At 32.5% G+C, this 14,884-nt stretch overlaps 1 protein-coding gene across 1 annotated transcript; it reads left to right on the forward strand.

The window, feature by feature from the left end:
- Positions 1 to 718: 718 nt before the first annotated feature.
- LOC114744186 (dehydration-responsive element-binding protein 1C) lies at positions 719 to 5,917 on the forward strand. Its single transcript, XM_028932380.1, has 3 exons — positions 719 to 1,040; positions 1,990 to 2,013; positions 5,394 to 5,917. The coding sequence occupies exons 1-3, from the start codon at positions 719 to 721 to the stop codon at positions 5,915 to 5,917; spliced, it is 870 nt and encodes a 289-aa protein (XP_028788213.1).
- The last annotated feature ends 8,967 nt before the right edge of the window (positions 5,918 to 14,884 follow it).

Consider the following 14,884-nt stretch of genomic DNA (forward strand, 5'->3'; position numbering starts at 1 on the left):
TGTTCTCAGTATTGCTGTAATGAATGGCTGGAATCTATTTCAAATGGATGTTCATAATGCTTTTCTTCAAGGTGATTTGAAGGAGGAAGTGTATATGAGAGTTCCACAAGGGTTTGGACAGTATGGAAACAATAAAGTTTGCAAATTGACCAAATCTTTGTATGGTTTGAAACAGGCATCCAGACAATGGAATGCTAAACTTAGTGAAGCTCTTATTAAGTGTGATTTTAGGCAAAGTTTATATGATTATTCACTGTTTATAAGGAAAACTGAATCTGAAATGACTATGGTTCTAGTTTATGTAGATGACCTGGTTATACAGGAAATTTGACTGAAAAGATTAATGAGGTAAAGAATTTTCTACATAACAGATTCAAGATTAAAGACTTAGGTCAGCTCAAATACTTTCTGGGAATAGAAGTGGCTAGGTCAAAACATGGAATTATACTTAATCAAAGGAAGTATACTCTAGATATTTTGACTGACATGGGCTTGACTGCAGCAAAACCTCTTGGTATACCTCTTGAGCAAAATATAAGACTCAGCAACAGACCGAAAAAGTGAGAAAGATGACCATCTAATATCTGACCCAAGTGCATACAAACAGTTGATAGGTAAGTTATTATATCTCACTGTAACTAGACTTGATATAAGCTTTGCTGTGTAGGCACTTAGCTAGTTCATGAATGCTCCAAGGAGGTCGCATTATAGGGCAGCAATGAGAGTGGTGAGATACCTCAAGGGCTGTCCAGGACTTGGGATCAAGATTGTAGCAAATAAGGATGCTCAACTGGAATGCTATGTAGATGCAGATTGGGGAACATGTCCAGATACTAGGAGGTCTGTAACAGGATATGTAGTGAAATTTGGAGGATCACCAATATCCTGGAAGTCAAAGAAACAGAACACGATCTCCAAATCATCTACAGAGGCAGAGTACAGAGCACTAAGCAGTGTTGTTTTAGAGATCGTGTGGGTCAAAAGGCTACTGGAAGATCTTGGATTTACTAATTTAAAGCTGGTACAATTGTTTTGTGACAGTAAATCTGCAATTTGTATAGCAAATAACCTTGTATATCATGAAAGGACTAAACATATAGAAATAGATTGTCATTTTGTTAGAGAAAAATTACAACAAGGAGTCATAAGTCTTGAGCATGTAAGGAGTAAGGAACAACAGGGTGACATATTCACCAAGGGATTAGGAAAACAAGATCATGATAGGATCTTGAGCAAGTTAGGGGCTGTGAACCTCTATGCACCCCAAACTTGAGGGGGAGTGTTAGGAGGTTTAAATTCAGGTTGTTCTATTTGGGCTTGTATTGGGCCTGAGGTAGTTAGTCTAGGGCTTGTTCTGTATAAGTAAGTGAAACAGGTCCTTCAGTGTTGTATTGTCTCATCCTGGCCGGGTGGCCTTTGTTAGTAATGAAAGAATTATTCAGTTTTCTCTGGTTTTTTGGTTCTTTACATTATGTATGGGTTTATATTTTTTATTTATAGTTATATTTATCTACATTAATTTACGTGTTAATTAAGTTGCATAATTTATTAAAATTCATTCTCATTTCAATTGTTTTTTTAATATGGGCATAAAAAACCAGTTGTAATGAATATTTTTATTTCTAATTAATATAATAATATATTTTAAAAATAGAATATCACAAAAATCATGAGGACTAGTGAATAAATTTTCATTTTTTTCTTTTATTTTAAATTATCTTCCATATCTGAAGCAATTGATGACTTCTCATTTTTTCTCATGAACATTAATCGGCTTTTTTACTCATATACTATAAACAGTAAAAAAAACTTAAGTACTATATCATGACAAATATTTATCTAAATACTATACTTAAACTCGTTCAAGTCAAGGATGGAACGAGTTTGAATTTACGTAGAAGTCGTTCAGAGCGACTTCCGTCATGTAGCTGATGTGACTTATTTTTTTTTTTAAAAATGGAAAACTAACTCGTTCAATATGTGAATGAGTTCCTTTCATTATTTGCACTCCTCGTCTTGCATGAAGATTTACGGGTGAGAGGATGAATGGCCAAACAAAATGAATTTAGAAAGAAAGAGGTGGGGACTGGAACATACCAAGACCAATAAAAAAACAAACTATTTGAATACGGAGGTTGGTGTGGGGAAATATGTGTTCCATTAATTTTATTAATGAGCAAAATTTAAAAAAAATAACAATTCGTTTGGTATGAAGGATTTGGAAGGCAAAGAAAGGAAGAAGAGAGATTTTAATCATTTTCTTTTATTTGGCAAGATAAAAATTTTAGGAGGGAAGGAAAATTAAGCCTCCCCTACAAAATTAAGGGAATTTGGAAGGAAAAGGTAATATTTTGACTTGCATTGACTAATATGTCCATATTATTTTCTAATAATCTCGTGTTACCCTTCACTGTCAAATTGTGTGTGATTTGGTATATTTATGGATTCAATCATGCCTCTCTTCTCTCATTTATATGCTATCAAATTAAAAGAAAAATGTTACTATCAAATATATTTTAATTTTGAAACGCAAATCAAGCATTTAAAATAAAAACATATAAATAGGTCATCTATGTCGTCTTTGAAAATATTATTTGACTACTCATATCAACAAAACAAAAAAAAATGAAAGTTGGAAAAAACATACTCAAATTAAACATATTTACTTAATTAGATTAGATTTTGGATATAAATACAATTATAGTTATTGGATATATAGTAGTTATTAATTATGTATTATCATTATATTTATTTAATTTTTTTGAGGGAAAATGAATCTTTTAATCCTCTAACTTTTAATTTATTTAAAATTCAATCCTCCAACTATGACTCGTTATAACTCAATTCTTAGATTTTTGACTCGCTTATGACTCAGTCGCTCATCTTTCCAATGTGTATAAAGTTTGTCCTTCTTCGTTAATTTCTCATATCATATAAGAGCCACATCATACCTTTCATCTTTGTAAGCGCCACATCATCTCCTTGTCTCTTCTCCATCTCTGTTCGCATTTCCTTTTGGCTGAAGAAGGCTCGCATCATTTTGCATGCATGTGGGTCATTCTCCATTGACTTCGTCTTCTCGATCGATGCGTTGTCCTCCATCTTCTTTCTCCTTGTGTTTGTGTTCTCCATCTTCATTCTCCTCATGTTCGTCCGACTGATGCAGACGGGGAGAAGTGGATCTGAATATTCTTCTCTACTTCTTCACTGGAAATGATTCGTTCAGATTTCCTGAAGGTAAATTATCTACCAAAATATTCAAATTTAGAGAATCAAGAAACGCTCAACATTAGCGATAGCAAATTTTATGGTACCCTGCATGTTTCGTTTCGCCACTGGATCTCAAACTATGGAGGCACAATTATTTATGCATGGAATTTGTTTTATGACTTGAGCTGTAGCATGTACTAATGCTATTAATTTAAATGAGTTTTATTTCATATTAACTCCCTGTCCAGCAATCACTCCAAAAATTTCATTATTTGAAAAGAGCAATCCCAGTTCCTTGCTTCTTTTGATAGGATATGCAGAGACTTTGATATTTGAAAAGAGCAATCCCAGTTTCATTTTTTGAAGCCCCCCCTGGACTAGCGATGAAGTCTGGGCCTTGATCGAATGTTTTTAACGGTTCCAAATGCTATATTATGCCTTGACTCTGCACTGTGAATCCTTTTGAACTTGAACAGGTGGAAGTGTTGATAATTGAAAAAACTAAAACATGTCTTGGAAGACATACCGCTCCCACTAAAGGTCCAGGTTCTATGATATTTGACAAGCATTCATTGTTAATTATCACAGCACCGATTTGTATCATGCTATGGGATGGAAAAAAATTGCTGATATTTTGAGGTTAAAAAAAAAGATCACTGATCAATGTGCACAGTATTGTGACATAAAAAAAATTATCGATACTTTACCAAAATTAGTGGGGTTTCAAATACATCCATGGTTGTTTGAAGAAAAAACACAACTTTTTTGTAGAGAAATGATGCAGGAACAGTTGAGTGCTCACTAAAATTTAACAGATGTTCGCATGAATGTATCCCTGTTTAATAAAATTTGCGCCTAAACTTATAGGGTGCCATGCACAAAGAGAACCACTGAATAAAGCCAAAGTCCGGAATATGGTGAATATATATGGGACGACAAATATTCTTCTTCTCCGGTTTGGTCTTCTTCGCAGCGTCTTTGCTTTACCCTTCTTCTCCGTCACATCTGCAGCGCGTCTTGATCGCCTCGCATGTTCTCGTCTTTGTTCAGTCTCATTTAGTGGCAAATGTGCCCTAACTGAAAACTTTTTTTTTTAATTTCATACAAATTCCATGGGTATCTGATTTGGCAGGCACATCAGCAATTATTAACACTGTCAATAACGTTTTTCTACACGTAGGAGGGATGAGTTATGAGTTGGACTGCTAAATGGATGAGAAGGATTATGTTTTTAAAAAATAAAAAGACAAGGGACTGACTTACAAGCGAGTCAAAAACTTAAGGATTAAGTTGCAATGAGTCATAGCTGAGGCATTGAGTTATAAATGAGTTAAAAGTTGAAAGACTAAAAGATTAATTTTCCCTAAAAGGAAATAGTACTTTTTATATATAAAATGAGTACCATCATTAATTTAGGAATATAAAGAATTTTTTTAATTAAATCCTATTTTTCATATCCATCATATTGCATTCTTCATGCAAAATGGAGTAACTGAACATTATAAATTTATATTAATCTATCTTTTTTAAAATTTCTTCAAATTTCTTGTAACCTTAATCTTAAAATAATCTACAAAATCAATTTTTATGAGAGGGGTCCAATAATAAAATATGCCTCTTAAAATAATTAATCTAACTTCCAAGTTTGCTCCATCACATGGGATGAATATTGTGACTACAGAATCAATGAATTTGGGCTCGCCACAAAGGCAAAAAAGAGAATCAATGAATTTAGACCACGTGGCCGGAATCTAAAATTTCAACGATAGGACTAAAAGTAGCTAAGGTGAGCAAAGCAAGTGGTAACCGTGGGAGCCAACTCTAAATGTCTCCAACCGTTTCCGTGTCCGCGTCCTCATCGTAGGCAAACCCCAAGTGGGCCCCACCTTGTCCACCCTTAAACCCAAACCACCCAAACCATATATAACCCCTTGCTTCCCATCACTCGCTCCACCCCCTCCAGCGCAACACATCTGCTTTGTACTTACTCTCACATCTCACATCTCATCCAAATACAATGGAATTTCTCAGAGAAGACACATTCGACGCTTCTTCCTCCTCTTCTTGGTTGGAGGTGAGCTCGTTGAGCAGGGAGCCGAAACTGTTACTGGCGTCGGAGCGACCCAAGAAGCGAGCGGGACGGAGGGTTTTCAAGGAGACGAGGCATCCCGTGTACAGAGGAGTGAGACGGAGGAACAAAGACAAGTGGGTTTGCGAGGTTCGTGTGCCGAACGGTAACACCAGGATTTGGCTCGGAACATATTCCACGGTGGAGATGGCCGCTCGTGCTCATGACGTGGCGGCTCTGGCTCTTCGTGGTAAATCGGCTTGCCTGAATTTCGCTGACTCAGCTTGGCGGTTGCCTCTACCGGAATCAACCAATGCGGCGGAGATCAGACGGGTGGCGGCTCTGGCTGCTGAGGAATTCGGCAGGAGTGGTGATGATTTTGAAGTTTGCAGTCTCAGTAGTACAACGGCCGACGAGGAAGTCATCGGAGATGCTCCGAATGTACAGGATTATTGTGAAGAAGACGAAGCGACGTATATTTATCAAAATCCAGCTGTGTCAACGAGATTGGACGAGCTCCGTCATTTGATAGTGAGTATGGCGGAGGAGCCGCTCCGATCGCCACCCCCTCTTAGGCCGTATGGGTGGAGCTGGGATGACGTGGAGGCAGATACTGAGGTTTCACTGTGGCAATATTGAGACTAATTGAGACGTTAGAGGAAATAGGTCAAGAGTTTCTTCATAACCTGGGACTAAGGTCAAATGTTCGATTATTAATAAGAATGTACAAGAGTTGTTGTTTAGTTTATTATCTGTTCTGTACCCTCGTTACAGCAGCAATTCTCATAATCATAAGAATCACCTGTGTCCAAAATATTAAATTTATGTTATGTGTGTTAATATTTTTAGGTTAAATTCGGAAAAATGCTCTTATCAAAAAGTTTATTGGAGAAGATAAGATAATAAATATTTACAAGTAGAAAATATTAATACCACGGTGTTCATGGGACATCCTAATCTCATTCTCGCGAGACGGTTTTTCTATCTCGTGTCTTGTCTCATTCTAATGGTGTTTCATCTCGTTTGTGATGGGACAAGAACATCCCGTTTATTTTTTTAATTTTTTCAAAAATAAATGTATTTAAAGTATAAAAACTCATAGTAAACATTATACTAAAAAAGAAGATAAAAATTAACTTAAAAATTGACAATGATAAAAAATTAATAAAGAAAAATGTTCTTTTTGAAAGATAGAAAATATATAAATTTAAGATATTTCTTAAAAAAATCATATAATCTATATGAAAAAAAAACTCTTAAATTGTAGACAATATAATCATAAAAGTTATAATATTATTATATTAATAATAAAGTAAAATAAATTTAAAAAAATAAAAAAGAGAATATATCAACATTGAACTGGGACCAGACATCCCATCCCATCAATTTTTGTTCTGTCCCAAATTTTTGTGATGAAACTGTCCCATCCTAAAATGATTAGAACTGAGACGAGATATAAGTGAACACCCCTAATTAATACTTTACAAATTTTTTACACACAAAGTATTCTATTTTAATGTAGATTATTCTCAAAAAAAATAATATTCCATCCAATTCTAAATATAAGACCAATTTTGTAATGTAAATTACACTATAAAATAGATCTTATATTTAGGACCGGAGGAGTAAGAATAATGGAGGACTTTCTCCTAGTTTTTTTTTTTTATAAAAGAATATTTTTATATTATAGAACTTTGATTCATAACTTAAATTTGAAATTTATTAGATTTATTTTTTTATTATTTAAAAATTAAAAATTAAAATAGCGAAAATTACAATAAAAGAAAATGAAAAATATGAAACATCCCATTTAATTTTTTTAATTTTTTCAAAACTAAATGTATTTAGAGTATTAAAACTCATAGTAAACATTACGCTAAAAAAAAGATAAAAATTGACTTAAACATTAACAATGATAAAAAAATTAATAAAGAAAATGTTTCTTTTTGAAAGATAGAAAATATATAAATTTAAGATATTTCTTAAAAAAAATCATATAATCTATATGAAAAAAAAATCTTAAATTGTAGACAATATATTCATAAAAGTTATAATATTATTATATTAATAATAAAGTAAAATAAATTTTAAAAAATAAAAAAGAGAATATATCAACACTGAACTGGGACAGGACATCCTATCCCATCAATTTTTGTTCTGTCCCAGATTTTCGTGATGAAATTGTCCCATCCTAAAATAATTAGAATCAAGACGAGATATAATACAAATTTTTTACACACAAAGTATTCTATTTTAATGTAGATTATTCTCAAAAAAAAAATAATACTCCATCCAGTTCTAAATATAAGATCCATTTTGTAATGTAAATTACACTACATAAGAGATCTTATATTTAGGACCGGAGGAGTAATAATAATGGAGGACTTTCTCCTAGTTTTTCTTCTTTTTTTTATAAAAGAATATTTTTATATTATAGAACTTTGATTCATAACTTAAATTTGAAATTTATGAGATTTATTTTTTATTATTTAAAAATTAAAAAATAAAAATAGCGAAAATGACAATAAAAGAACATAACAAATATGAAATCTCTTAAAAGATGCTTGAATTAACATAATCCTTAAAAGGTATAAAATTCTAAAATAGAATTTTGAAAGTCAAGCAAAAAGCCATAAATGCCCCTATTTATTAAATGGGTAAAAATGAATTGAAAACTTGTTATTATTAGTTGAATTTTAAGAATTGAGAATTTTCTAAAAACATGATTTTCCCCCCCTCATTTTTCTAAGTTTTTGATATGAGGGGATGACACGGACCGGCTAAAAACAAGTATCGAATAGATGATGGAGATAGGACCTTAAGAGAACTTGTCTCTTACAACCTTGGCCATACAAACACCATAAATTTTATCACTCCCTTTATACTGTCGAATATTCTCATGAGAATACAAAGATGCAAGCAAGGCTTATATAAGAGAAATAAAATTCTCATATTATTAATTATTCAAATCATCTCTCTATGAAAAGAGTACATACTGAAATATTTATAAACTAAGACTCTTGAAAAATAACCTAATATAAAAACAATAATTGATAACCTAAGCCCTAAAAGCCCATTATAAGCTATTAGAGCTTAAAATACTAACTAAATAAAATGTATAAAAAATATATGTGAAAATACAGTAAAAATAAGAAAATCAAAAGACCTTCTAGAATACCCTAACTTGCTAGTCAAGAAAGAATAATCTAGATCACTCACTACCTAAGAAGATCCTATTACTAATGAGAAGGATCTTATTTGACTATCTACTAATTAACAAAAGACAAAATAGGTAAGTCTTTGTCTACAAGAAGTAATCAATACAAAATAGGAAACTATAAAATAGAAAACTAATTAAAACAAATAGAATCATGATTAATGCCATATAAGACAACTCTTGATGTTTCTTGAATCTTCTTGGACCTTTTAAATAGATCTTCATAAATGTTACTCATGTCCATAAGTAAGTATGGGCTTTTAAGACATTCATTTGGGCTTGAATATGAATAAGCTACATTTTGGAACTCCCATGGTCCAAAACATTTGAAAGATTATAGTTCCAGTAGACTCCTCCATACATATATAATTGTGCTGAGCCTTCAATAACATGGGAATTGGGTTCAAATACTTCTTTTTGGCTCTTAGAACGTGCTCTTGTCTTTCTCAAAATTCAAAGCGTTCATACTGCAATGACTCACATGCCATAGTGGTTTTCAGGGTGGGCTTCCATATGTCACACTAAGCTTTACATATGTCCATATCATCATCCACGTAAGCATTCTCAATCTAGAAATCCATTGAACATTTTGGAAGGATTGTTGGGTCTTTAATTGGATGAGTGCATCTTGAGCTTCAGGACCTCCATATTGAACAACTCTTGATATGTTATTAGTTTTTATGTTAAAATCACAACCTATTAATTCCTATTTTAAAATGGGTAAAATGCATTCAAAAGTTGTTATCACTATCTAAAGTTTACAATTGAAATATGGTCATTCTTTCATGTCATTCATGTTTTTTGTGACATCCCGGATTTTGGACTTAAAAGTACCAGAATTAGCCTGAAATGGGCAGGCTACCAAATCCCTTTAGGCATGAGTTCTAGAAGTTTCCTGGAAAGACGAGAGAATTCCTAGGGACTAAATCGTAAAGTAAAAGTCTCTTGGAACCATGAAATAAGCAAGTTAGAGACTCTAATAAAGTCTCGAGGGCTCGAGTATGGGAACTGGAGATGATTAACTGCTAAAAAGTTGTGTTGGGAACCTTAGTTAGATGATTCCTGAGACTAAACCCAATCAAGGACCTAATCATAAATCTGAAAAGTTTCAAAACAAAAAGGGAAGTGATGGAAACTATGCCAAAAAATTTTATAAAAATTCTAGAAAATTCCAGAAAAATGGAAAATGATGTTTTGAGGTCCGTATAAAGTTAAAAATAACAAAAATACCCCTAAAGCAATTTGATGAAATTTTCAAGGTTTTGACTAATTGTAAATATTAGTAGAAATTAAATTATTTAAAATATAATGGGGCTTCAGATAATTGGAGAAAAATAGAAAATATATACTTGAGAAATTATCATAAGTTTATTTTGACTTTTCTTGGGTAGCATATAAAGGCTTTAACATTTTAATGATGAAAGATTCTCATAATCATGGACCAGTAAAAAGAATTCGGTTAAGTTTACTCTGAAATAAATATTTTTAAATATTTTAATGAAGGGACAAAGGGAAGAGCATCATTTCCTCTTTAGGCATATTATATAACTCCTTATCAGGTTAATTGTGATGAAAAAAGGGTTCCAAAACATGTCCTATGGTTACCTAATAAGTCAGGACCTGAAAAAGTACTCGATATGATATAAAATCATAAAATAGGTAGAGGAATAGACAAGGATATGGTTATGCATGAATTTTTCTTCATTTTCCTCCCTATTTTAATGTAAATTTCATGAAGGGTCATGGATGGAATAATACAAATTGTCAAGGGGCAAGCTTGAAAGAATAAAATTATGTAATAAAATAATATGTTTTTACACATGTGGAATAGCTGACATGTGAGGTGTCCCTTCAGGTGGCATGGGAATTGAGTGAGAAAGACACTTAAAAGGGTTAAGGTGGAAAAATCATAAAGGAAGTGAAGCAAGATCAAAACAAGTGTACTAGGGTAAAAGTAAATGGTGAATTTGAAGGATCACCCTAAGATAAATTTGGCTTGCACTATAAATACCTTCCCCCTCCCATTTGGTTAAGCTTTTCGGCCATAGCAAGTTCAAGAGGAGGGAGAACAAAATTCTATAAGGGAAAAGGGAGAAGAAGAAGACCCTGAGGTTTAAAACAAATCTAAGCTTCAAGACAAGGTAAGAGCATGGTTTTTGATGTAGTTTGTCTTGCTATTTGTCTTGTTAAGTTTAGCCATAGTTTTAATAGATTTTGGAAGGTTAAAACCCTATGTTGATATGATGTCTAAATGGGTTTAATCTGTTAGGATAAAGGTTTTGATGATAACAAAGTAAGGAATATGTGTTTTAGCATGTTGATCGATCATCTGATCGATCAAAGACTTATCGATAACTTGATAGATAATATTTATGTACAATCAATAACTTTGTGGAAACATTGATCGATAACCTTATAGATAATGTGTTGATCGATCAACTGATCAATCATTGTTAACTTAATTATGTATAAAAGTCTGCAATAAATTATCGATCACTTGATCGATAATCAAAATGATCGAATATCAGTCAGATAAAGCGATACAAATCTGATAGGCATTTATCGATCACATGATCGATAAATGGTTTATCGATGAGAAGATAGATAAATGGTAATACATTCTACTCACTCTATGTTTTGCCTTAGTCACCATTTATCGATCACTTTATCGATAAATGATTTATCGATAATGTGATTGAACATTACTTTATAACCCACTCTACATGCAGGTTGTTATCCAAGTGGCTTATCGATCACTTGATCGATCAGTGAATTATCGATCAAATGATCGATCATCGGTATCTTGTTTTTTAATTAATGGGCTTTTCGATTATTGGATCGATAATCAAATTATCGATAGTGTGATCGATCATTGCGCTTACCTGTATGCCTTGTTTTTCACATAACGTGATCGATAAATCAGCTCTTTGAATTTACAGGATTAAATCTCTTTGTTCTATTTTATCGATCACTTGATCGATCGCTCATTAATCGATCACCTATTCAATAATTTACATAGTCAGTGTTTTCACTGAATATACTTCTACTTATTGTTTATCGATAAGTTTATCCATCATCTATTTATCGATAATATGTTCGATCATTATTGCTTTAAAATCTGTTTCTATAACACCTTGTTTATCGATAGCCTGATCGATCAACAAGTGTTTGATCACTTGTTCGATCATGGAGCGATTTCAATTTAAATTTCAACCAGTCATGATGAATCTCAAAATTTATTATCTATTTCATTTAAACTTTTCTCAGCCTTTATGTTTATCTTAATTCTCTATTTAAAGAAATTCAAAATCAAAAGTGACCTTGATCTTCATTTTCTCTGCATACCAGTATGAAGTCACTGTTTCCTTTTATCGATCACTTGATCGATAAATCATTAATCCATCACTTGATCGATAAACTTAGTTACCTATTTCAAAAGCTCTCACTCTAAATAATCGATAACATGATCGATCAACCAGTCATCGATCATTACTTCAATTAAGGATGTCCAGTTACTGTTCAACACATTTAACAATTGATTGATTCTACTTGTAAACTACGTATGTTCATTTTATCATTTGTTCATTTTGACCTCACTCTACAAAGAAAAACTTATTGAATTAAAGTATTATTGCAGATTACAAAGAAAAACCCAACAGCTCTCCAATGGTTGTCTAAGTAGCCTGTAGCCTACCCTGTCAGAAGCATTAATGGCGAAAACCGTTACAACTGGGGAAACAAGCAACCGAACTCCCAACGATTAGAAGCTCTTTCGTCTAACAATTACTAAACTACCTCAACTATAAAAGGTACGAAGAAACATTAAATGAACAGATTGAATACCCGAACTACCCTCTGTTGATTATTTACTATTACATTCAATACTCTGTTCTTCCATACACTGAGCTTCAGTGATTCTCATTTATTCCCTCTATAAGAGAGTTTGTATCTATCATCATTAATCACGTTTTGTGTGAAACTCAAGAGTGTAGACTCTTGAGTGGGATTGTAACCTTACGGGTAATAAGGGGAAGTGATTGAAAGTATCAATTGCTGTACTGCGGCACCAAGAGCATGATTAATCTTGGAACATGGTGGAATACTTAGAGGTGTTCTGACGACTGGACGTAGGTCAAGTGGTTGAGACCGAACCAGTATAAATTATGTGTCCACTTTCTATGGTGAAATCTCTCTAAGTCACACTCTCTGTTTCCGTTAACTTATTGTTTTAAATTCAAAAAATTTTTATAACTCACCGAATTCACCTCCCTCTTGGGTGAGACTGCCACTAACATAATCAATGGAAGTGATTGATTAATGTTAGAATAATGTTTCAAAACTTAAAAGGAATAAGAATCAAGTGGTTTTGTGGTGAGATTGTCAAGAATCCAATTTTTCCTTAACCTTTCAAAACTTGGCTTTGAAACAACTTTTAAGTTTAGTTACGTGATTAAAGAGGAATAAGGAGTAGAAGAAAATGTTGATTTTAAGTTAAGGTAAATAAGAAAGCAAAGAGGATGTAAAAATAAGAGATAGTGAATAAGAAAAACTTTACTGATAAGATGAGCTTTCTAGGGATCGATGTGTGGCTATCCCGATCCAAAAGTTAATAGGAGTTGACAAAAAGAAGACTACTAAGTCAAAATATAAACCCTAATTGAACACATAGGTCATAACTATTTAATTAATATCTATACCTAGAACTAGTGTATAAATATCAACTAAATAATTATTTTTTAGAACCACTAAGCATGTGAAATTCAATACCAATTATAATTTGTTCCTCCAAACAAGAATATTCAAATGATATATTCTTAAAAAGCAAGCTATCACTAAACTTAATTCATAACTACTTATGCAACCCTAAAAATCTTATTAGAATAACATGAAATAATCATGAGAGTAAAAAATATTTATAAATAAGCTCACAAGTTATAACTAAAAAAGAAATTCACATTAATAATCAAAAGAATCACATATAAGAGTTTCAAAACCTAAAACTAGGAAATCATAAAAACTTACATATGAAAGATTAAAAACTCTAGTTGCAACTCATCCAAATTAAAACATGGGACTGAAGCCACAACATCTCTTCTCAAGAACAAGAAGACTAGCGACTCATGTGGCTAGAACACATCATATTGATAAAGAAGAAAACAAAATATAGATATGAAATAGAGAGAATTCGATGCCTTAGTGATGCTTGTGGAGAGCATAGAGAGTAAGTGAAGAAGATGTGTCCTACTCCTTGCCCTTGGACCTCCTTTTATAGCCTTTGCCGACCCCCTCCTTACCTCATTATAGGATAAAGATTATGATATTTACTTTATCTTGGACTCTTGATCTTTGCTTGGAAAATAAGTCATCAAATTAATATTTGAATTTGGATAAAAGATTACTTAAGTTTATTTGAATTAATGTTTAGGATAATAAGAAGCTTAGTTGGCACAATGTGAGTGGAAGTATGAAGGGTTTAGGATAATTCAAATAATTAACGAGAAGATTTGGAGAGAAAGTAAGGTGTAGTAGGAGTTTTTTATTTATTCAAATATGGATTTGGTATATAATTAATTTAAAGAAGATATTTTAGAATTTCTCTAACTAGATATTAACAATTCATCCTTTAATTAATTTTGCAATCCCAAAATTGCCTTTTATTAATAAGGTGGCACTTCTTTTGACTTGACAAGAAAGAAAACCTTGTGAAATCACCTTCCTACTTTTCATTAATGGTGAGCCATGTTTTTTTAACAATAAAGCCATGAAAGAGATGCTATTTGGGCTTAAGTGGAGGTGTTAGGTCCATTTGAGAGGTATAAGTGGTAAGTTAACATATATGGGCCCTAACTATGCTATAAGTTAGCCTAAATGCATCCTTAAGGCCCTAAAATCTATTGATTATTCAACGCCTACATTTTGTACCAATCTGTTTGGGCTCCAAAGCCTACCTTCCTTGATCCATTATCACTTTGCAATAGTATTTTAGGCCCAACTTAGATTCATTACTCCTAAATATCCTGAAACACACAAAAAAATAGAAATACCTTCGTGTAGATTAGCTTAACTAAGAAAACATAATAATTAGACCCATTTAAGCATTTATTTATGTAATTCCTTGTGAGCTCAAATTATTAACAACTATTGCAATTAAGCCCTTAAATTATAATAAAATTCCCAAAATATATATACAAATATATAATAAAATAAGGATATATCACCAACCTTTGACTTCACAAGAGACCGACCTAGGGTTAGCTCCTATACCATATAAGATTAATACTAGTAACTAATTTGAAGCGCTAGTGACAAGTGCGATTAGTGTCACATCCCAATTTTTAAGCCTAAAAGCCCAGAAAGTAGCATAAAGAAGGTAGGCTACAAAGCCCCTT

Source organism: Neltuma alba, unplaced genomic scaffold, assembly GCF_004799145.2.
Source record: "Neltuma alba isolate B1F8T4 unplaced genomic scaffold, ASM479914v2 tig00000684_pilon, whole genome shotgun sequence".
Classification (NCBI taxonomy): Eukaryota; Viridiplantae; Streptophyta; class Magnoliopsida; order Fabales; family Fabaceae; genus Neltuma; species Neltuma alba.